The 26,162-nt window shown below is 31.9% G+C and overlaps 2 protein-coding genes across 2 annotated transcripts; one reads left to right on the plus strand and one right to left on the minus strand.

Annotated features, from left to right (window-relative positions):
* The first annotated feature begins 7,725 nt into the window (after positions 1-7,725).
* Positions 7,726-12,532, plus strand: LOC137837579 (mannan endo-1,4-beta-mannosidase 2-like). Its single transcript, XM_068646604.1, has 5 exons — positions 7,726-8,888; positions 9,782-9,979; positions 10,947-11,069; positions 11,346-11,557; positions 11,819-12,532. The coding sequence occupies exons 1-5, from the start codon at positions 8,529-8,531 to the stop codon at positions 12,210-12,212; spliced, it is 1,287 nt and encodes a 428-aa protein (XP_068502705.1). The 5' UTR covers positions 7,726-8,528; the 3' UTR covers positions 12,213-12,532.
* On the minus strand, positions 12,524-13,471 carry LOC137837580 (uncharacterized). Its single transcript, XM_068646605.1, has one exon. The coding sequence runs from the start codon at positions 13,374-13,376 to the stop codon at positions 12,714-12,716; it is 663 nt and encodes a 220-aa protein (XP_068502706.1). The 5' UTR covers positions 13,377-13,471; the 3' UTR covers positions 12,524-12,713.
* Positions 13,472-26,162: the final 12,691 nt, after the last annotated feature.

Genomic DNA, 26,162 nt, shown 5'->3' on the forward strand with positions numbered 1-26,162 from the left:
AGAGACATTTTACCCGCTAATTTAGAATTTGTTTCCAACTAAATTGTGGGAATAATTCTTTTATTTCTTGTTGAGGGAGTTTTTCAACCAATGCTAAAAGGTTGTTAATGTTCATGCACTCGCCATAAGTGGAACTTTTGAAATTATGTTAAATTACTAATCAAGCACAAAAAGTGCACGAACCATATCAACAGACAAAATGGAAGGTTGGTTCCATATGAATATGATTAATCTATCTCAAGAAAATATATAAGAAAAACTTGAATCATTATTCTGTTGATCAATACAAAATTATTTCTAAGTGTATTTGTCTTGTTGAAAGAAAAGACACTAATCAATTCAATGCAACATCATTTTTGTTTATGATGCATAAGTGGAACCCCACATTCAACCTCAAACTGAAAATACCCTAAATATATAATAAATTGTACCTAAACAAGTGACCCATTGAGAATGATCCTTGACTTCTCATTTTATTTTCCTTGTTCTTTATTTATTTTTGAAAAGGTAGGAACTTAACCATAGGGTCTGTTTGATAATACCATAGGATAATAAAACACTAATATAATAGTATAAAATCTACCAAAATATTTTTATAGTGTTCTAATGTTCTTATCAAATTGATGAGGGTAGGATGTTAATTAATTTATGTTTCAGTTATTTTTCTTTTTCATTCTTTTTCTTTATATTTTCTTTAAGTTTGACTTCTTAATTAAGTTCACTATTCATTATTTTTATAAAAATTGAAATGATTTTTATGATTTCGGATTTAGGGTTTGGGTTGCATATTTTAATTGAGAAATATCCTTTAGTATAGTGTCTTCTTCCTTTTAAAGTGGAATATAGGGGTATTTTTGAAGTTGTGTTGACATTCAAGTTAAATGAATGTACAATCTCCCAAGTCATTCTCCGAAATGTGATTTTCCATTAAAGTAGTATTTTTTTTTAAATTATGATTTTAAGTAATTTTTTTTACAAAAATACCATAAATATAATTTTAGAGTAAAAGTCATATTTTATAAATACGATATCACACTCAAAAAGTTGTATGCATTGTAACACCCCATAATTTACATATAACTATTACAATAAAAGTTCTATCAGTTTCTATACAAATTTGGAGTTTTTCAAAACATTCTTAATACATTATTAGGATTTATAGAAATACAAATATTTACATATTCATAACTCAAAATAAAACTCTGAAATCTCTAAGGCTCTCCAGTACCTGTATGATCATCTGCTCATGTATATAATATAGTCATCGCAGTTCAAACACAGTAAGAAAAAGTAAGGGTAAGCTAGTGAAAATAGAATTTTATAATATACACGCTTAAATCCAAAGGGAAAACCAAATTACATGATCAATTTCTCAAATTATTCAATTTTCTTCAAATCTCAACAATAAAACGATCACATAGATCTCACATGGATCTACACATCCAAAATATTCAACAAACAATGTCTTCCGGAAGACCCGTATTAAGCAAGTCCTACCAGAGACTAACACCTGATCCAAATATTACCAGCGAATCCAATAGAAAGGATCAAGGTAAGTTCAATACAACCCAAGTCGTGCATCTCATATGTCACGGTGTGCATGAACTTCTCCATCAGCTTCTCACCACTTGATATCTTACTCTATGTGACTTAGATCATCAGTGAAGCTCGAAGATCTTTGTTACCACATAGACATCAATACTTAATACATAGCAAACATCAGTTTATACATTATCCCAAATGTATGAATTCAATTTCATACCATTCCGCCATACAATATCATTCAAAAAGTGATCCACAATATTCAAAAGCTTAATTAACATAAAAAAACAACACTTATTAAACCATCAAAATCTAATATTTTATAAATTTTAAATAATATATAAACAAACAACACAATATATAAACACACAACATCCCTGCAAGAGAAATTGAATATTGGGATCACGTCCCTTCCGCATTCAAATCTTCTAGCCTAGGGTGCTATAAAAAATTAAATTTAGCTTCTCTTACATCAATTGTTTGCTTTTCAAACAACTTCTAGAATTTTATTTCCCACAGTCTGGATAAGCTTCAAGATTTACGGGCCTAATGCAAGTTATCCAAACAGAACAAAAATTCAGTATATAATAGAATAAGTTGAGAGGATTAAACTTCTCAACTGATCCCACCAAGATTGATGACTAAATCCTAAGGAAAAACAAAGAGAAAAAATGATATTTAGAGTAAAAATGAACTTACTCTGTTTAAAAATCTGATCGGGTAGAAATGTTTCTTAACTCCTCAGCAGCTACAGCGTTATATGATCCTATTCTAAAATAGACGAGGTATGGAGTGAGAAATTAAAAGAAAAAATAGAATGAAGAGATAAAGAAATGGAAGAAAGAAAAGAAAGAAACCCTGCGTGGGTTTCTGTGTTTTTTTTAAAACGCTCTTACATGCCTAAAGTATAATATTTATTTTAAAATTGTATTTATAAAGTACGGTTAACCATTTTCATAAAAAAAACTTTTTTTTTTTCTAAAAACATAATTTTTGAAAAAAAACACTAGTTTAGTGAAAAATATCCAAATAACTCGGACTCTTTTCTTATATAAGAGGAATTTTTTTTTTCTTATATAAGAGGAATCTTTTGTTTAAATTTCTTTAACATTAACCTAAGATGCACCTAAGTTAAAAAAACAAGAGACGTTTTATCCATACTTATGATAGCTCTTTTCAGAACCTAATTAAATTTAATTATTTCTAATTATTAGAATCTAATCATGATTGCTAAAGGATTAAAAGGAAGATTGATTTTTGGGTCATATCATTTATACTCAGACTATTTATTTATTTATTTATTTCTTCATCATGCTAGTTACTAACTTATTTTGATAATTAATTATTACATCTTTATTAGTTTGGTACATGCTAATTTGAAGAAATTAGTCCAAATCAATAATCAATAAGTTAATGATACGAATCAATTGGGTTTTGTACAGTTAATTGAATTTGTATGCACTAATTTCTTTTGATAAATTGTTATAAAACCCAATCTATTTTTAAGTTAAAATATGTTTTCTAATTATCCTTTTTATATAATATTTTTTATAACGCTTTTTGTAATATCAATTTCTATTTCATGTTTTTTCCCTTCTCTCTTGAATTTACGGATACATAACACAAATACAATTTTTTTCTTGTTTATTTCATCAAAGAAAACAGATTGACCAAGATTTAAAGGCAAAGTTGTTCCTTCCAATTTACAGAAGTTTCATACATTATATGAAAGTTTGGTGTTATAGAAGCTAGTTAAGTAGCTTATTTAATAAGAATATTAAGCTACCTTGAGTTTGAATTGATTTTTTTTCTTTTAAAAAAATATTAGTTTACGAGTTTTTATTTAATAAGTTATTAGAAGTAAAATATGACTTATAAGTTGGAATTTTTAATTTATTCTATTATTTTTTAGAAATAACAATTTACCTTCGGATGATTATAATATCTTTATTTTCAACAAATTGCATGTGCATATTTTTTTTTATGAAATATACTTTACATGATAATAATAATAAATTTATTAATTTTTTTTGACGGAAAGACGTATTTTTCAGTTTAGGTACACAATCATAGTTTGTAGCACAAAACTCAACAAATATTTAAATAAGTGGTTCAAAAACATTTCAGCATTAGCATATACTCCAAAACTTTGAACCAATTATTCATATGAAAAGCATTTTGGTCACACTTTACTTGTCATTCCAAAAAGAAAAATTGCAGAAAATTCGTCATATGAATCATGTACTTTCAAAATAAGTATGAATTTGATATGATGATCTCATCAGCATCCCAAAAGCTCAACCATTGTTGATTTCAAATTAGCAATTGAGTTTTTCTATTACAAATTAATTATACCTTTAGAATACTTTCAATCTGTGAAATAAGTCTTAAAATAATCTATATCTATGATACATGAAAAAAAAATACTAAAGCAATTTTAAATTTTGTCCAAAAATAAGCAAAGGTAAATTTAAAAGCAGAATGCATTTTTTTTTGTTCTACATATATTTTCTCTAATCATTGAGTTAAAAGACTAATTTTGCTTACCATATTATGATTATCATTGATGTGATAAGTTTTCATATAGGATTACACACAAATTCAATTACATGAACCATCTCGTTCCCCAACATGAGTGTAACATTCTACTACTTCATCGAGTTAAAAGAAAAGTATATAAATATACATATTGGAATATTAACAAAAATAGCATTTTACAGTTAAAAAGTATCATAAAATAAATTCCATTATATTTTTATGTGCAAAAATGTTATACTACTATTATATAAAAAATAATTTTTTAAAGAAAAATAAATAAGAAAAATATGATCGTAAAAATTATTTTAATTAGTCTTATTACTAAATTATGTAAGAAAATATTTTAAGGTTGTATAATTAAATTAGTCTTATTACTAAAAAATTTATACTACTATTACATAAAATTAATTTTTTAAAGAAAAATAAAATAAGAAAAAAAATATGATGGTGAAAATGATTTTAATTAGTCTTATTATTAAATTATGTAAGAAAATATTTTAAGGTTGTATAATTAAAATGGACTAACTCACTCCACTTGAGTTTACGTGAATTAATATTAAAAAGCACATGTTTTCGCTTGTTGACCTTGGTCGAACTTAGAAGTGGGCTCCGAGTTGAAGCAACTTTGTTTGGTGTTAATGAACCGAAATGAAGGTGCTTTGTGATAAAGGGGGCTCCATTTATTGGTCACACTCCAACGATCAAGTCAGTAAGAGCATTCAAACTATAAAATCATATCAGTGTAGAATTCTAAAAAAAAACTTACCTTTACTCAAGGTCTTAAACCTTTTTATAGACATTCCTTCGACAATTTTATCAACAAGAATATAATTTCAACAAGAATATAATCTCAACAAGAATATAATCTCAACGACAAGAATATTTCGTTAATGTGTATCTTTATTTTTCGGGTACAATGCAACATTATTCCTAACAACTTTTATTTACATCGAAAATATATATTCGCTTAGCTACTTCAGTTATTCACCATATGGTTTTGCTTTTAATTATCTTTTCAATATAGATCGTCAATTATCTAGGCCGACCTCATGACATGTCATTGGGCTCATATTCATCAATGCCGAACTAGGTATTTCCCAAATGGACCTGTCTAACTGAGCTACTACATTTGAGTGTTTGGGACGTCTGACCAGTATAGTACATAAGATCAAAAGATCCATATAAATATTCTATAAGATCTTTTAGGACAAAATTAAGTTTTGAATTTAAAAAGTTGACTTAGGTTAAAATTAAAGAAAGTGATTAGTTTAAGGATGTGATATAATTGTTCTAAATGAAATAAAAGTGATTTTTTTTTTTTACTTAAAGTCAAGGTGGAATTAGTTTAACTAAGTTCAAGTTAAAATTATTATGATGGAAATTACTTCTTTGGATTTCAAATAAAAAAGGATATTTTATTCTAGATTAAGTTTAAAATATGATAATAGAGACTAAAGCAAAGATGTTCTAAATGAGTGACTAGAAGATGTCTTAATTAAGATTAATTTGAAAATTTATTAGTTGAAACTAAGGTAAAGATTTGTTTAACAATGATAAATCAAATTATGTTTATTCAAACAAGTTGATGATGTTTTAGGCAAGGTTGAATCAAAGATATCTTTGACAAGATTGGTTCAAAGATGATCTAGACGAGATTAAGTAAACGAGAATAAGATAAAGAAGTTTTAACCAAGATCAAGATAAGATTGAACTAAAAATGTGTTAAACAAAATGTTATTTCACTAAAGTTAGATAAAAATATGTTTGATAAAAAATTGAGCTAAAAATATCCTAACAAAAACTTAAGTAAATGTAGAGTAAAAAATTATTTTTAACAAATATCACTTTGTCATTACTTGTCAACTAAGACTAAGTTAAATATTTGTAAAAAACTAAAATATACTTTTGAAAAAATTAACACTAATAAATTGTCCACGTAAATTCTAAATTATCCCTATATTAAATAGATTAAAAGATTTTAGATCAGCATAAAATGAGTAAAAAAATTATGATGATCAATTAGTTTTACTTTGAAGAACCTAAAATCAAAGAATTTACAAACTATTTTCCAAAATATTGAAATGATTTGTGTTGGATAAGAGATTTTGTTCATCACCTAATGAGATCTTAAACTACTCTAAATATACTAACTACTTAGTTTTGTTGAATATAAATGAGAATAAGATTTTTAGTTGAAAGTAAAATGGAAGGTGATAAATGTGACGAAAGTTTTGAAGAAAAGTTATAAATGCAAATATAACATATATGTTGGATTGGTGTTATTGTCCTTTAAAATTGTACAAGACCTATTTATTGTGGTTGAAACTTAAACACTCTAATCTACTATGATTTTTCTTCCAAATAACAAACCCAAAATTTAGGATCTTTGCCAATTAATTTACACCAATTCAACGGATCCTTATACTTACATTCAACTAACTTATCCATTAATTAACCATATTCATTACTTTAATATCGAACCAGTCAAAAATTATTATGTCAACCAAATTAAGATTTAAATGATTTTTTGTTGTTGTTTCATTCATTTGTGTACTTCGCATATACGATTCTCTGTAAAAAAAATATTTTAGTTTTCAATAACAATTTTAGTTTTACTTTGCATACAATTTGTGTAGACTTGACACATTTTTTTATGTAAAGAAAAAATAATAATCAATATAATATAAGCAGTGTTTTTCTCTTCCATTAAGGTTTATATCCTTATTTTCTTTTGGCATTCTTTATTCTCTGTGAAATCTAAAGAAGATGAAAATTTTAACTTTTTGTATACACATTATCATTTTTAGGTTTCATTGTTGAAAACAACATTCATTAATTATATATTGATTAATTTTTTTTTAAACAAATTATTTTAAAAAAATACACATCCCATCCTACTCAACTATTAATATGATAATTTAATGCTCAACTTATCGTTTGAATCGTGTAAATAAACCAGAGAGACCAAAGCAGTTTTTTTTTTTATATATAAGAAACCAAAGGGTTTTTTTAAAAGTATGAAAATATAAAAATGATTAGAACCTAGAAATAAAAAAAAATTGATACATATTTTTGTCACACTCATTTGCTAACATATCACTTACACTTAACAAGTATAAATAGAGATTAGGAATTAAAACAGAAATAATATTTTATCTATATTTTTTTATTAAAAGGTATACAAAATCCATAAATTTACTTGGGAGAAAAAAGTTATGCAAGTCTTCCACTATTTTTTTTTCTTTTTTAATAAATTGACTTGTTTTTACTGTCTGTATTCATTTTTTAAAATCTTATTATAAATATAAAATATTTATCACTTATGCTGACTAATTTCTACTTAAAAATTCAATAGGTAATTTTTCAAGGTTTTTAATTACGATTTTTACCAACAAAATTTAAACTTGAAGTCTTATGTAAGAAATTCAAATCTAATCGGATTTGCATTAACATAATATCAGAAGAAAAAAATGCTTTACTTTATGAAGTAAAAAAATAATGAATAGACTTAATTATCATTCTTAGCTTATATAAAATTAAGTAATTTTTGTTATAATAGTACTCAACCTTAAAGGCTGTCAAAAAAACAAAGTTCAAACAAATTGGAAGCAAGAAGATAAAGAAACTTACAGACATCTCATGAATGCAGAATTAAAAGGGGTTTAAGGATTAAAACAAAAGAGATTAAAACAAAACTGTGATAAACACAATGGAACAAACAAAGACAAGGTGAGATTTTTATTTGTAGTTTTTTACTGTGCTGAGTTGATTCTATGGACTGCATTGATTAACATGGCAAGTGCTTGAGCCATAGGTGACAATGAATGGAGCTTCTCCTTAATTAGGATGTAACTGATACCGAATAAAGGTTGGGTCAAGAGCAGTGGGGCATAACATAGTGTCATTAGGTTCCTTCCCTCTGTGCAAAACATTTCACCACACACACTCTCACCGTCATTCACACTCTAGTTTATTTTCAACCCAAATCATCGCTGTTAACTAGGACTATATTTCAAAGAAGATAAACATGTGATTATCTTTCAAGTTCCTTGCCTTCTATGGGGTTGAACTGGGAGCACAGACATAACCATAACATTTCATCATTTCATGCGCAGCTGTTATTATCCTCTGCTCACCACACCCTATATAAATCCCCAAATTACGGCAACTTAAAAACCCACCAAAGTTTCCTACCGCATTCCCATTGGGTTCAGTTTTGTTTTGCAACTCATTAAAGTTAAGGCCTTTCAAGCCATTCACACTGTTGTCAGTTAATACAGAGATCTAGACATTTTAACCATTTGGGGTGTCAAGAACAACCAAAATAACTTGTGGGGTGTGAGGTTCAGCAATCTTCATCAAGTGTCACTGAATTGGTGACCCTTTGATCAAAGGGCCAAAAGGGTACCCGGGAACCTCCCCAATCGGTTGAATTTCGCCACCAAATAATGGTGTTTGGAAATAGCCTGTTTTATCCCATCCTGGGTTTTGCGTCGTTTGTGGTTTTTGTTTACATGTCTTTTGGGGGCATAAGGTTCAGCGTTTTGGAGGAAGGGCCAGAATTGAGCTTTGTGGAGAGAAACGGGACGCAGTTTGTGTTGGATGGAAAAGCGTTTTACGTAAACGGGTGGAACTCTTACTGGTTAATGGTTCAGTCGGTGGATGTTTATTCGAGATCCAAGGTTCGAGAAATGATGAAAACCGGTGCCAAGATGGGTCTCACTGTGTGTCGAACTTGGGCGTTCAACGATGGAGACTACAATGCCCTTCAAACTTCTCCTGGTCATTTCGATGAACAAGCTTTCCAGGTAATTTTTTTATGTTCCTCGTTGTTTTTCTAATTATGCAACTTATTGCTAAGACAATTTGGTAATTGTGTTTTAGTGTGCCTTTTTTAAGCTTCACTTCGGATACCGACACAATTTTTGTTTAGTTTTTGGGTGTGCGTGTGTAGAGTGTTGTTGGAAATTGCGTTTATGGTTTTCGGGGTTTTGTTTTCCCTTTTTCTTTGCGCCCTTCTATTTTTTGTTCTCTTTTCCTGAAAATTGGATTGAATGTTTATGGTTGTCTGTGTCGGTGTTTGCAAAACTGGGGATTGGCTTTGGTTCAAATTGTATCGTGGGAATTATCTTGGGTTGCGATAGTTCTAAAATATGAAACGAATCATGACATAGTTTTGTCTTTAGAGCTGAATATTATAGTTGTGCTAATGGAGATACCATTTTTATCCTTCTGCGTAGTGTTTCTGTGGTTAGTATCTAAAGCAGAATCAAATTAAATATGGTCTTTTTCGTTTATGCTGCTAAGATTGTGTTCATTGCGAAGACGACTCAATGTGAAATACGTGTTATTTTTCTTTGCCCTTTTGCCATCCTTAATCAACCAATCACATATGAAATTGTACCAAAAATGGTGTCCGTGGTGTTTCTGACTTTTGACATAAAATAATTTATTGGGACATGGCACAATTAAAAGGTTTCTGAAAGAAGCAATGCATGCTTATTTTTCAAATAGGCACAGTTCATACATCAAAACAGTCTCTTAAAGGGTTATGATGGTTGAATCTTCCCTTTCTTTATGCCTGATGAAATAATACAAATGCTTTATGTTGCATCACTGATTGCAGTTCCTTATGCTCATGTGATGATAAGTAAGTTGTTTCTAATGTAGTTTTATTTGTGAATGAAAATCACGGTGACAGGCCTTGGATTATGTGATAGCAGAAGCAAGGCAACATGGAATTAGGCTCCTTCTTAGCTTAGTGAATAATTTGCAAGCATATGGTGGGAAGAGTCAGTATGTGAAATGGGCATGGCAAGAAGGGGTAGGCTTAAGCTCCTCCAATGATTCTTTCTTCTTTGATCCATCTATCCGTACTTATTTCAAGAATTACATCAAGGTATGACATGCCTATCTTTCTTTTCTTTTCCCCCTGCATCCTGCATTTTTAGAATAAACAAAGGAGAGTGACTATTGCCACTGTTTTTAAATTAAAATTTATAGAATTTCTCTAAGTCAGAAGTTTGATAAACAAAGAAGAAAAATAGTATTTTACTTGAAAATTATTAGAATAGCAGTTGCATTGTACAAGGCACTCCCTTAGACAAGTAATTCTTGTTAGAAACATAAATATAAACTTTGAAGTAATAAAATATGTCCTCATCTAATAGTTTAAGCTTTTGACTTGTTGGTTTATGACACGGCATCAAATCAACAGAGAGAAACAGAGTTTGCACGAGGGGGAGGAGATATAATATAAATAAAGTAATGAAACATTCACGTGTGCTCATATCATAGCTTAAGCTTTGGAATAATTGGTTTGTGACAAGATTGTTCTACCATTTTACTAATTAACTGTCTGATTTTTCCACCCTACAAAGGTTCTCCTTGGTAGAATTGGATTAAGATTCCCCTCAGTTCTGAAAAATAAAACTGCATGAGATCTGAACTCAACCATTTCTTTCTTTTAATATCCGATCTTTTTAATGTATTAAGTAAAGGAAAAGTAGCATGAATTGTGAGATTGTGCAGTTCTTTCTCAAATTGTTGGAGATCCATTTCCCACCATTACAGGGGTGCAGCCTTATTGGGAAGCAAGGAACAAAATTGCCAATCCATAAGTTTTATTTTGTAATATAAATAACACATAAATAATCTCATTTCTGAGGCTTCATCTATAGCCATGATTCATGACTTTATATGAAGCTTGTATCTCCTGCTTCCCTGGATGAAAATTATCTCCTCCTTTACCTTCTAAATTGTACAAGTAACATTTGTTTTTGTGCAATGGACATTATTTTCTGGTTGTCTGCAACTCTTGAACCTGTCTTAAATCAATTAATCGTTTCCTTTGATTTTTTTTGCAGACTGTCTTGACAAGGAAGAATAGCATCACCGGCATTGAATATAGAAATGACCCCACCATTTTTGGTTGGGAATTGATTAATGAACCTCGTTGCATGTCTGATCCTTCTGGTGACACTCTACAAGTAAGTTCTAACCTGTGCTTAAGCCCCTTGAAATACTTATTAAAAACTATTCTTGCACTATCCAATTTTTAGCCCTTTTTCTCTGTGGAGGGTTAGACCAATTATGGATCTATCATAAGAAGGCCTTACCTTCCTTTGCAAGAGGTTGATTCCACAACCTGAACCTGCAGTGACCCCTAGTCACATTGCAGCAACTCCAAATTATGGTAGAATTTATAGAAAAGGACAGTTTTATTTTGATTTTTAAGTATACACTTAACTGTGGTAGAATTGCAGGGATGGATAGACGAAATGTCAAGTTTTGTCAAATTGATAGACAAGAACCATCTGTTGACTGTGGGGCTGGAAGGTTTTTATGGTCCAAATGATCCAAAAAGTTCAACTGTCAACCCTGAGCTTTGGGCATCCAGACTTGGGTCTGATTTTATTCGGAACTCCAAAATATCAAATATTGATTTCGCCTCTGTTCATATCTATCCTGATCATTGGTAAGCATTTCCTGAAAACTATGTTCTTTAGTTTTGAGCTTGCTTAATGTTCTAAGAAAAGAAACTATCACAGATCACAACCTGCAGAAGGAAGGTTTCAAGGTGATCTAATGCGATTGTCATATATGGGTGATCAACTGTTGCAGCAAGTTCTATTCAAATTTTTAGTTACACCCTCTAAAAATACATATATCCAAACCTCAATTGTGGTGATTTCATGTTTTAATATAGATTGCCTTTATTCATTCATTTTTTTCACAGGTTTCATGAGCAAGTATTCGAAGACCAACTTAAATTTGTTTCCAAGTGGATGCTTTCCCACATTGAAGATGGTGACAAAGTTTTGAAAAAGCCAGTCTTATTCTCTGAATTTGGATTATCAGAAACAAATCAGAACTTCTCATTGTCAGACAGGGAAAAAATGCACAGAACTGTTCTAGACATAATTTATAAATCTGCCAAGAGAAACAGATCTGGAGGGGGGGCTTTGGTTTGGCAATTCCTAGTCGGTGGAATGAAGGAATTTTCTGATGAATATGGGATGGTGCCATGGGAAAGTTCGTCAACCCCTTCTATATTTATTGAACAGTCTTGCAGATTGGCCAATGCAAAGGGATCAACTCAACTGGATGTAAGTTTCAAAGAATATTGTTAACAAGAACAGAGGAAAACAATGTTCCCATTATGGAAACAGAAATTGGTACAAGATATTGTTATTTTCTTGGGTCATAGGTGGGTGAGGTCTTGTACAATATCATTCTGGTTTCAACTTTTCATCACCAAATACTGTAGAGGAGTGACTAGTTGAATACATGTTATAGCTTGAACAAAGTATCATTCAAATTGTGTCATACCAAAATACCAAAATCTACAAGAAGATCCATGTAGATATCAAGGGAAAAAAAAGCTTTGTATGTAATTAAATCAAATTAAATTATCAAAATATCCGTGGATTGTATGCGGAGATTAGTGAAACCATTGCATCTAATTTCATTTTGTTTATGCTGCAAAACACCATTGTTGAACAAACCCTACACTTAGAAATTGCACAAAACCCATTCTTTTTTCTCGCAGAAAGAGACAGCATCATCCACAAAATATAATACGAAAGAGAAAAAAAAATAAAAAGCAATGTTCTTCTAATTACAACATGTATCTAACTTGAAACGCGCTTAGCCAATCTTGGTGAAGTTCTAACCCTAGGGCTCTTCTCAGCTTCACTGGCACTCTGCTTTCCATTAGGCTTTGATTTCTGCGCCGTTTCAACCACCGTCTTCTTTTCAGCACTCTTGACCAATCTCCTAGAACGAGTCAGAGTCTTCAAGGGCATTGTTTCGGGTTCATCCTTCTCCTGAGCAACCCTATCGAAATCATCGCCGAGCTTTTTGACTAAGCGGCTCTTCCGGACACGGGTTCTGGGAGGCTCAACCTCTTCTGGTTCTTCTTCTTCTTCTTCGTCCACAATGAGATCCATGTACCTTCGGCGTTTGGTCACCACCGGAGCCGGTGGAGGGGAAGGTGAGGAAGCTCTTTCGGATGGGGCAAGGACGGAATGGGCCGGGGCTGGGCTTAGGGACTGGACCTTCTCGCGCTGGGAGCGGAGCTTATGGACGTTTCCTTCGATTTTACCCTGGAGGCGGAGGCGCTTGAAGCTAAGGCCGCCCATGGACCAGTGGGCCTCTTGGGCCCAAGACATGAATGGGTCGGTGACGGGGAGTGGGGGGTCAACGCGGTGGTCGTTGAACTTGACGTCGGTGTAGATGCGAGGACGAGGGAGGCTGGTGCCGTAGAACTTGCCGGGGCCGAGAGAAACAACCATTGTAGTCGGAGATAGAGGAAGATGAAGACGGTGGTGATGGCGCGAAAATGAGTGTAGGGTTAGGTTTGTTAAATAGGGAAGGCGAGAAGGAGGTGTTCATGGCGGGAACACAACCCTTGGCGGGACAAATTCGCGCTCCCAACGTTGAAATCTTTGGGCCTTTTCGATAGATGGGCTTGGGCTTTCTCCGAAGTAACAGTTTGGTTCGTTGCCGTTAAAACATATTTAAACAGATATTATTAATAATAATTTTTTACTTATTGAATACTGTTAATAACATATTATATTTATATCAATATTATTATTATTTAAATATATATATATATTATTACTAAGTGTATCTTATTACATCACATTCATTTTAGAAATAAATAATCCTGTTAAGATGTTTATTAACATAAAGATAAATTCAAAAAAAATCAAATGGATGCTGATAAAAAAAATAATAATCAAGTAGATGTGTGAATTCACCATTTATTCTTTTCAAAACATTTATTTTATAATATTAATAAATATATTAGGAAAATTTCCTTTTAGATTATGCATGCTAATTCAATTGTTAAGTAAGCTAAGTAAGCTTTGATAACATTAGCAATTATATCTAGGGACTTCAACGAAGATAAAAAATGTTTCTCATCGTCCTTTTCTGTTTCATTGCCTCTTTCAACTATCTACTTTGAACACATCCCGAATAATAATTACAGAGTTGGATCTAGATATAATAGAATATTACAATGTTGGGTGAGATATTGAGGTAATTTTTAAAATTTAGGGTTGAAAGAGTAAGTTTTGCGAAGTGAAAATGAGCCAGAGATTTCTCAGTGCGATTTGAAGAGGATTTGGAGTTGCAGTCACATTTTGGTGACCACTGCAACCAGTGCTATTTGGATTGGGAGTGCGAGTGTGATTTGAATTTTCGGTCTGATTTTTTTAGGTTGTTTTGTTTGGATATTGTTTTTTTTTTTTTGACTTGGTATCTATTTCGTATCATTTTTAGTCAAGTTTTCATTGGTTTCGTTTTGCTTTTTAGGATTTATAGTTTTTTTTTTTTGTTGGATGTTGGGCTTTTTGAGTGTTGGACATTGAGGTTTGTTGGTGTTTTTGTTTACTATATGTTTATGGCTGCTTCTTCCTGCACTTCCATACCTTCTTGTGCCACCCCATATATTTTTTATATTCCAAAAATACCCTTTATTAATATTCTGGATTACATAATCCGGAAGTCTTTTTCTAGATCCAGAATTAGCTTCTGGATTATGTAATCCGAAAGCCTTTTGTGATTAGCTTCCGGATTTCATAATCCGGAAGTTTTTTCTATACATAAAATTAGCTTCCGAATTATGTAATCCGGAAGCCTTTTTTTCAAAGGAGTGATTAGCTTCCGGATTACATAATCCGGAAGTCTTTTCTAAATAATGAGATTGACTTCCGAATTATGTAATCCAAAATATATCCGGATTACATAATCCATAGACTTATTTCAAATGCAAAAAAGAGTTCCAGATTTTATAAATTTCAAGAACACTTCCGGATTCAAAAACAGCTTCCGGATTATGTATGAAAGTGGCACAAAAAAGGAGAAAACGGTATTTTTACATTTAGTATGGGGTGGCAAAAGAAGGTATGGAGGTGTAGGAAGAAAGAGTCTATGTTTATTGAAGTTTGTATTGGTTTGGATTTGGTTTTTTAGGGTTTAGTGTTTTTGATTTCGTTTGTTCTATTTAGGGGTTTACGAGGTTTGCATAGGTTTGCATTTATTTTTGTTTGCAGTTTTTGGGTTTTATGACTTGCGTGTTTTACTAACTGGGTTCTGATTTGCCTTTTCATTTACTGGTCATATATTAGAATTTGTTCCATAATGTCCAATTAAACACGAATGGTGATGTTAATTTGAGTAGCTTATCATTTCTTATTAAAATATGGTTTTGCATTGCTTATTAAGATGGTAGTGTAAAAAATGTGCTTGGACCCAGATATAAGTTGTGATGCAGATTCATTAGCATATGGCCATGCAGTGGATTGACTAGTTTATATATGTAGTTTTTTTATTATTAAATTTTACTTTGTTTGTTTAGTCTCTTCAATGGTTTTCCGTAACTATTTTAAAGTGGCAATTCAAAGTTCATATAGATCTAAATTATTATAATTATGACTTTATAGGTTTGATGTGCGACCTGGAAAAAAACCTAAACATGGTGCTGGAGATAAAGAAGAGGCAGTAGTTGGTTTGTTGTCAAATCTTTCATTGGAAGCATTAAATCCTCATTGGATCATACCACTTCCACCAAGGCTGCCTATACTTGAAGGAGAGGTACTGCATATTTGTATCTTCTATATTTGATTCTTGAGTCTTAATGATTAAAACTATTTATACTTGGAACCTTTTTCAGCTAGTTTGGCTCAACCCTGATGACAATCATGAACTTATGTGGGACTATGGTATGTGTTGATATCAGCAGAGGGGTTGCAGTAAGGGACTTAATTGCAAAAGCTCTGAAGGGAGTTCTTGCACCGGCATAGCATGAGGCTATTATTATTATTTGCATAAACGAAATTTAAAGTATTTTCTTAAGGTGTTGGACGATCTGAATGAGTTGTTAGGTAAGATTGTGTTGAAAAAATTCTTAGACTTTTGTGATAGGTTGTTGGCCTGATTAGAACACTGATAAGGTCTAAATCCCTGTCTTTGGATGAGAATATTTGGTTGGCTTTAACTTAGTCATGTGTGGATCTTTGATAGTACATCAAAGTTGTCGAGTTCAATGCATGAAACTTAAAGTTTTAATATTGGGACCATTAGGTAATTGTAACTCCCTAGCAAGAGATGAAGTAAATATTCATAGTGATTGAACTAATTTTTAATGTACTGCATCATCTCAATTTTCTACATTGAACTTCTGCAAACTGCAGTAGATGAGATTGCATAGAAGATGGGTAGGAAACATTTGAGCATTTAGTGGTCGTTACACTGAAATTCTAACTAGTAGACATATGAAAGAAGGCTTTAAGACGAAGTGAAAGAATGGGCAATCCACACTTATTGACAATCATCACTTCATAGAACCACTTTCTTGAGATATATTTTGTTCACTTGAATATTTTATAGTTTGTGTCCTTGTGGCTATGCATTCTCCCTTGGCTAATCTGATATGTGATTGGCATGTTCTGGCAATGACTTGGACTACTAATGTGCCTCAGTGATAATGATTCATGAACTGACTTATGTTGGAGAACTATAGTCTAATTAATGCAGATATTGTTTTAAAAGAGTATAATATATTTTAATAATTTATGATTATCAACTACAAACTATTTTAGTACTAGAAAATCTTGATTTTTTTATTATTAAATACAAAAAGGGATTGATTAAATAACGAGGATATTATGTTTCAAATTAAATTGAGTTGTTTCTTAATTGTTGCATATTAGAATTTGTGATTAAAGTTGGAACAAGTGAGAACGGATTTTGGATGGTTTTGTTTTTGTCTCTTGGTCTTGGAGAACTGAGCACACAGTGCCAAAAGTGGAAATCAAGTCTCCACTAATTGCAAGTGTATATATTATTTCACAAATTTAAAATAAGTTTTATTAATCATTTTTTATTTTGATAATTGTTATAATAATTACCTTTTAATTATATTTTTAATTATCATAAAAATGTAGATGTTTTTGTTTCAACTAGTTATATACAAAGAAGATATTATGTTCATATCTCTATTGGTTGCTTCTCTTATTTTGTGTCTTAAAGTTTTGTGTTTTCTTTTCTAAAGTGTGTTATATGAATTTTTGATACTCTCCATGGTTTTGACCATTTTATGAATTTAGTTGTTGACAATAATGTAGAAGTGAATGACAATGAGAAAACTAACATAGGGATGATGATGAGTTTTTTTTCATTTTCTTTTAAACATAAGTGGTCATGGTATTGCAGTTAGTAGATTATGATCTTTTATTTTAAATTAATAATTTTACTTCATTTATGCAAGTAATTAGAGGAAATAGTGTGGTCACTGTTGAGGCGTTTGAACCTATCAAGAGAATCTGATATATGTTTCTTGTGAACACTTATAAGTACATTTTTTAGTTTTAACAACTATGTATTTGAACAATATAGTTGTTGAGAGTAACTTGTAATTTGGGATGTTAAGATAATCATTTTAGTCACTAATTCAAAGTTTGTTTCTGGATAATTTGTGGCGGTGAGTGAACTCTATTGAATAAGTTCTATAACAACAATATCAACTTTTTTTTGGATGCTTCTATTACTTATTTTTTTTTATGTAAAATTAGTTTTCATATATATATATATATATATATATATATATATATTAAAATATGTTGATGTAAAATTGGTTATATATATATAACATCTATCAAATTTATATTTTTTTGGAAAAAAGAAATTTAAATTTGAAAAAAAAACATATTAGTGACCACTTAATGCGACTATAACTAACTACATTAATAGTCAGATTAGAGAACTTGACCTTTGTGTCATCCCCTATGATCACTTTACGCATATCTTATGCACTACCTCACACAAAAACAACATAGCTCAAAATTTCTAAAATTATTTAACTGTGTAGAAAATTGGTAGCAAACCATTATTTATTCTTACAAAGGTCACCACTTAAAGCGTTTGCGACTAACTAATTACATAAATAGCGAGATTATAAAACTTGACATTCATGTCCTTCATTGGAATGACTTTACACACACCTCGTGCATTGCACCACCCCACCCAAGAATAACACAAAGTTCAAAAGTTCTAAAATTACTTTATTGTAAAGAAAGTTGATATTAGGTCACCATTTATTTTTACATAGGTCACCACTTAGTCTAACTTACTACATTGAGATTAGATCATTGTACCATGGTGTCCTCCACTAAAGTCACTTTGCACGCACCTCATGCACCACCCCACACAAGAACAACACAAAACTTAAATTTTCTAAAATTACTTAATTGTGCATAAACTTGGTAGCAGGTCACCACTTGTTCCTACACAACTCACACTTAATGGGACTGCGACTAACTAACTACGTTAACAGTGAGATTATAGAACTTAACCATTATTTCCTCCATTGGGATGACTTTACACACACATCATGCATTGTACCACCCCACACAAGGACAACACAACTCAAAAATTCTAAAATTACTTAATTGTGCAGAAAGTTGGTAGCAGATCACCACTTATTCCTACATAGGTCACCACTTAGTTTGACTAAACACATTGATACTGAGATTAGATAATTGTACCTTGTTGTCATCCACTGAGGTCACTTTACACACACCTCATGCACCACCCCACACAAGAACAACACAACTCCAAATTTCTAAAATTACTTAATTATGCATAAAGTTGGTAGCAAGTTGCCACTTATTTGTGCATAGGTCACCACTTATTCGTGCATAGGTCACCACTTATTGTGACTAACTATATTAACACTGAGATTAGAGAACTTTTCCTTAGTGTCGTCCACTAAAGGCACTTTACGGACACCTCATGCACCACCCCACCCAAGAATAACACTAAACTCAAAAATTCTAAAATTACTTAATTGTGAAGAAAGTTGGTAGCAGGTTGCCACTTATTCTTACACAGATCACCACTTAGTATGACATACTACATTGACATTGAGATTAGATAATTGGGCCTTGGTGTCCTCCACTAAAGTCAATTTGCACATACCTCATGTGATACAAACCATCTCGACAAGCATATGACTAAGGACACAACAAATACTTCATAATTAAGTCAGTCATCTCAGCATCCAAGACAAGGCCCCACGAAACTTCAGAAGAACCTCAATAGAAAAAGAACTGAACATAGGCCAGAGCATCATATTTTCTTTCTTATGTTCTTTTTAAAAGAGAAGTTTATGTAAATAAATTGGGCTCACTTTAAGGGTCCAAATAGAAGAATAAGTTAGAGTAGGGTGTGCTTAGTAATTTGAGTAGGGTGCTTAGTAATTTGGGTTTGTGTCAAGCACACCTTTCATGACATGTGCACCTAGGTTTAGGGTTTCTTTGACCTACCTTCTAGAAGGTTTCTCACAAATGACACCCTTACCCCTCTATCTTGCTCTCCAAGACACTCTCCTATAAATAGAGTGTTTTGCCTCATGTATTACACATTGACTTTTAAATAGAAAAGAAACTTTGTCAGAGTGTTGAGTGGGTCTTGAGTGCTTTCTTTTTGTGGGTCTTATCTTGGGTGTTTGTGCACTTCAAGTGAAGGCTCTTCACCACTCATCTTGGAGTCTCCCACCACTCCAAGTGGCGTGACCACCATCATCATCCATAAGCTTCCTCTATCACTTCCTTCCTTGCACCATTTTCATTCCTCTTGTCCATCTTATTGCTTTCCATTATATGCTTTAATTCTGAACCTCTTCATCATCATCACCTTATATTGTGTTTTTCTATTTGCCCTCTAGAAGTGAACCTTCACACTTACTTAACCACTTGGTTAAGTTCGTGTCCAGTGGGAATCTTCTTTGGGTTTCTCACCATATTCTGCTTAAAAATAAAAAAACCATAAACAAAGTGCAACCCATAAGATGTACAATCTTAAAGTCACAGTTAATGTAATTAGTTAGTCGCAGTCACATCATCATGATGTGTTGGTAGCAAATCACCACTTATTCCTATAAAGTTTACCACTTATTGTGACTAAGTATATTGACGCTAAGATTAGAAAACTTGACCTTGGTTTCCTCCATTGAGGTTACTTTACAAACACGTCATGCACCACCCAAGAACAAAACAAATCTCAATTCCTAGAATTACTTCATGGTGTTAAAACTTGGTAGAAGATCACCACTTATGCCTATATAGGTCACCACTTAATGTGATTGTGACTAAGTACATTAAGAATGACATTAAAGAACTTGACCATCATGTCCTCTACTTGGGTGACTATACGCACACCTCATGCACTGCACCACCCCCACCTAAGAACAAGACAACTCAAAATTTCTAAAATCAATTCAGTCTGCAGAAAGTTGGTAATAGATCACCAGTTATTCCTATACATGTCACCAATTATTCTGAGTAACTACATTGAAACTGAGATTAGATAATCTACCCTGGTATCCTCCATTGAAGTCACTTTACACACACCTCATGCACTACTCCACACAAGAACAACACAACTTGAAATTTCTAAAATTAATCAACTATGCAAAAACATGGTAGCAGGTCACCACCTATTCCCACAAAGGTCATCATTTAATGTGATTGTGACTAACTAGCTACATTGACATTAAGATTAGAAAACTTGACCTTTATGTCTTCCACTGGGGTAACTTTACACACACCTCATGCACTACACCACCCCGCACAAGAACAACACAACTCAATATTTCTAAAATTACTTAACTGTGCAGAAGGTTGGTTGGTAGTTGGTCAACATTTATGAACTGAGGAGGTGCACAACCATTATTCATAGAAGAATAAATCTTCCCACCAATTGAAGTAAAGGAAAACATACTGTTGTAAGTTCTAATATTATCTAAGAAATGCTTGCATCTAGGATCTTCATTGTTTAATAAATTGTTTAGCACTTCTGGAGGTCTTTGTAGGAAAGGTAGTTGTATTTTTCCCTTTTGGCAACATATAGAAAATTGAACTTGTGGTGGACGTTTTGATTTATCAACTCATTCTTCATACCACAGAACAACTCCACAATGAACATATTCAATCGAAGGTTGACCAACATGAAGAACTTCTAAAAATTAAAAAAAAAATCATATAATTTTGGTTTCTATAATACACCTGCTAAAATGTTATACTGTAATCATGAGTTATATTATGATGTACTATGAATAAATTAATGTGTGTATCTTCATATTCTTCTGTAACTAAAATCAATTATTACAAATACTTTATTTTCTCACATAATTGCTAATATGCTCACTGTAATTATACAATATGAACAAATTGATAACGTGTTAACCTTGAAATTCAGATTTTGAATATAGTTCACTTCTAAAATTGTTGTATGCATCATCGGAGATAAATAATAATAATTATAGTTATACGTGGGAACAATTATGTATACAATATCATGAAGCACGTTAAAGATACTTGTCTGATTTATGATGTGAGTTGATTTTAGGATTGCACATTTTATTAGCTGCTCTTTGTTTATGATTTTTGATTTAGAAATTATGGTGAGAACCCTAAGAAGATTCTCACTGGACATGAACTTAACCAAGTGGACATGTATTATTTTTCTTCTTTTCTTGCTTTCCATTTTTGTAATGGCCAACATGAGTGGTTACTTTTTCCATTTAGAATTGGGAGTAATTTGTTCAAACTCTTATGTATTGAGCTAATATTTATTTATAATATTTTTTTCTTGATTGACGATTGATATTGTCATTTTATTATTAAAGTTTGAATATTTATTCATGATTTTGATCCTTAGATTTGATTGGAATTTACTTTTAAGCATCTGACCTAAATGATAATGCTTAACATATTTGAATGCTAGGAATAGTGTTGAAATGCTAATTGTTTTATAACATTTGTCCGTAATGATAAGGAGTTTTTATAAATATGTGAGGAATCAATATTTAGGAGACTATCTTAATAATTTAGTATGTGAGGAATCCATATGAATGATATTTATATGTGCATCAATGTCAATTAAGATGAAATGTTATATGTTTTTGTTCATTGAAAATACAAACGAGTGAGAGTGAGAAGGATGAATCTCAATCACAATTTTCCCAATTGACTCATCCAAATCATTTACTTTGATTTTATTTAATTTCTTACAAATTCATTATACACACAACCTTTCAACAAAATTTTACATATTGTCTTATATTTAGTGAATGTTATACCCGATATTTTAGAATTGTTCCTTGTGGGTTCGATATTCGTCCTTAGGGACAATTTATTACTTCTGACTCGGTACACTTACCGTAAAAGAGTAATCAAAATGTAATGGAGAGGACTTTTGGTGTCATGAAAAAGTGTTTCTCGATTATAGCTAGTGAGACTTGTTGAATCAAGTGTGATCAAAGCTTTGAAGAATCCAAATCCTAACGTTTGATGGAAGGCTGGAGTTGCTTGAAGTTGCTGATGTGTTTTAGAGTAGGATTTGGGGTAGTTTATCTTTGTAATCCACTCTTTGTTGAATCTAAAGCTTAAGTGTTTTCAAATCTTTTAAGTTTAAAGTGTTTTTCAAACTAAGTGAAAAACAACCTGTTGTTTTGTCGAAACAACCTGTTGTTTTGTCGAAACAACCTGTTGTTTTGTCGAAACAACCGATTGTTTTATACTTAGGTGTTTTTGAGAAAGTTTGAAAACTGTTTTGGTTGGTTGACTTGCTGTCAAACCAAAACAACCGATTGATTCGCTCTTTCAATCGATTGTTTGTTTGAAATCTCTAACAGAAACAGTTTTGTTAGTTAAGTGAGCTTTAAATGATTTTATAACTGAATACGCTCCTGCTTTAAATGCTTTGACCAAGATTTGAATGCTATAAATAGTTTGTTAATGTTTTATAACAAACAACAAGAAAGAAAAACAGATTTGAGTTTTTCAAAGATTTGAGTTTTCACTTTGAGCTTTGGTTTACCAAGAGAGAAGTGGAATAGGATTACATTTGTATTGATTTCAGTTGATTCTGTAACAAGTGTAATTCGTTCAGAAAACTTTGTACATTCTGGTGTTGTAAAGCCAAGAAGGGTTGTGTTCTCTTAAGGTTGTCAAGATCAACATTCTTGGTGTGTGTGCTGAGCCAAAGGAAGTGTGTTTATTAAGGGGATCAAGGTCACTTCTTTGGTGGTGTTTGTATGAAATCTGGTTTTGATTACCTAGTGGATTCCCCAGTGGTTTCTGGGAAACTGAATGTAGCTCTTGGTTTAAGAGTGAACCAGTATAAATTGTTTGTGCATCTCTTTCTTCCTTAAACTCTTTAAATTCAGTTGTTGTTATTTTTACTGGTATAAACAATCGATTTTTCTACGAAACAACTGATTGTTTTTTAGTTCTTTACTATTTTGAGCTTTGTTTCTTGGCTAACTGAATTCCTAATCTGGTTTCTTGCAAAGAATTTCATTCTAGCTTAAAAAGTTTGAGAAAACTCTCTTTAAACAATTCACCCCCCTCTAGTTTAAATCCATACATTCTAACAAGATTGAGCCACATTACGATGTCGATACTATAATAAACATCATTTTAGCTTGTTGTATACTCTACAACTTTCTTCGTGAGGTAGACACGAATCTAGACGAAGCCTTTTGTGAAACATGGGAGAGATTCAAAGTGATGCTGAGAAAATGCCCAAATCATGGGTTTGAAGATATTGCACAATTGAATATCTTTCATAATGGCCTCAAATCTGATACCAAAATGCTTATAGATGTTGCAACTGGTGGTACGATGATGGTTGTTGATGTAGAATAGGAAACATATATTATTGATGCATTGGCATCAACAAATTATCAAGTCCAACATGATAGATGTTCAGAAGAAAGGGTTGCTAGAGTTGAGTACTTCAAATGCAATTCTGCCTCATAATAAAGTTCTAACACAACTGCTTGAGGCAGTAACTGCACAAATATCTAAATTGCCACAACAATTACAAGGTGTGCAATTTTTTCAGAGTCAGACTCAACCAATAAAGTGTGATTTTTGCAAAGGTGATTATCCTAATTCATCTGAAGCAGAAGTCAATTATATGAGTAATCAGGAAAGTAAAGGTGTTTTTTTCTAAAAACAATAATTATCAGAATAATATGTCTTAAGGTTGGATAAGCAACCATAACGAAGGTTTTGGGCGGAAACAAGATGTTGGTTCATCCAACAGGAAAGCCTATTTTCAACAACAATCATTTTATCCTTTAATTCATGAAAGACTAAGCAAATTTGAGGACACCTTGGAGAATCTCATGTAAGCTTCAAAATGAATAATGAAGCAATAATGAGAAATTTAGAAACTCAAGTGGGACAAATTACTAAAAAGTTGGTAGAGAGACAAAGTGGTCAGTTTTCAGTTAACACACAAACCAACCCTAAGGAGCATTGCAATTCAATTACTACTAGAAGTGGTATATTAGTTGGAGAGGGTATTTGTGATAATTTAGTTGTTGAGGAAGTGAGAAAAAATGAGATTGAGGAAGAGAATAATAAGAGTGGGGGGAAAAAGAAAAAGAAAAAAAAAAGAGTGAAAACAAATAGAGAGGTGTTCCTTTAAGAGATTTACCACATCCTCGTACTCCTTCAAGAAAAGATAAAGAGAGGCAATTTGCTAGAATTAAACAGATTTTTGAAATTTACATATTAATATTTCATTTACTGAAGCTTTAGAGCAAATGCCAACATATGCAAAATTCATCAAGGAGTTGCCGACAAAGAATAGAAGCTTCATAGATGAAAAGACAATAGAGCTGGAAGCCGGTTGTAGTGCTATCTTGCCTTCAAAATCCAAGGATCCAGGAAGTTTTAATATTCTAATAGCCATGGGTGCTTTATCTGTGGACAAAGCTTTACTGGATTTGGGGCAAGTATACATTTAATGTATTTTGGCTATGATTTGAAAAGAATAGGTAATTTGGAGGTTAAATCAATCAAGATGACACTACAATTAGCTGATATCGATCAAGTATCAGTATGGTGAGGTTGAAAATGTTCTTGTTTAGGTGGACAATCATATTTCCTGTGGATTTTATTGTGATGGACATAGAAAAAGACAAGGAGGTTCCCTTGATACTTGACAAACCCTTCATGAAAACCGCTAGTATTATTGATGTTGATGAGAGAAAGCTTAAAGTGAGAGCTCAAGATGGTGAGGTAACTTCTAATGTTTATGATGGTTTGAAACATTCTAATGTAGGGAAAGATTGCTTAAAAACAAATGCAGCAAAGGAAGCCTTTCCTGAAACCAAAGAGCAGTTGAACCTTTCAAATATTTTAGAGAAAGTTATACATCATTGTACTTCACAAGCATTTGAAACACAAGAAATAGTTTGTACTAGACTCTGTGGAAAAGCAACTCACAAATAAAGAGCCATCTACATCAGGTATAAAGGAGGAAACAAGGTTCAACAGGATGCAAGTGCAAGATGAATTTAATCCTAGTCAACCAATTATAATTAGTAGCTTTAAGCTAAAATTCCAACCTAGATGGTTGAAGACAAAAGGGTCAAGTTTGTGGGTTTGTCAAAGAACTCAGGACTGATGGAACTTGAAAGTCCATATTCTAGAAGAACTAAAGTTGTAACCAGTAAATTGTTGCAATAAAGGGGTTATCCCCCTTGATTGAAACAAGCGTCAAGTTATATGACGTTAAATAAGTACTTTTTGGGACCTAGGATATATTTTTTATTTTACTATTGATTGTTTATTTTTTATTTTTCGGTTTGATACTAATTGATAAACTCCATGTTGTTTTTCAAAAATTGGAATTGTTGTGCAGAGAACCTCGCATGAGCATCTCGCCCAAGTGAGTTGAGCATTTCAAAATTGTGTGCTCACAAAATCCAATCCATGTATGCCTTCGTATCAGTTTGAAGCTTATGTTGCATGGCCTGGGGGAAAAGTATTATTTTTCCAGAGGCCAGGTTCAACAGCAAATGAAGCAGGGCCATCTACATTTATAGATGAGGAGTTCAATATAGAGTTGGATGAATTGATAAGAAGAGAGGATTGATCACAAAGCAGAACAAAAACATGGGTTTAGCTTTCTAACTATTTCCTTTTAGTTTGTTTAATTTGATTATTATTTTTAGTTTTTTAATTTGCTTATATTTTTAGTTTTATTTT

This window comes from Phaseolus vulgaris, chromosome 4, assembly GCF_000499845.2.
Source record: "Phaseolus vulgaris cultivar G19833 chromosome 4, P. vulgaris v2.0, whole genome shotgun sequence".
Lineage (NCBI taxonomy): Eukaryota > Viridiplantae > Streptophyta > Magnoliopsida > Fabales > Fabaceae > Phaseolus > Phaseolus vulgaris.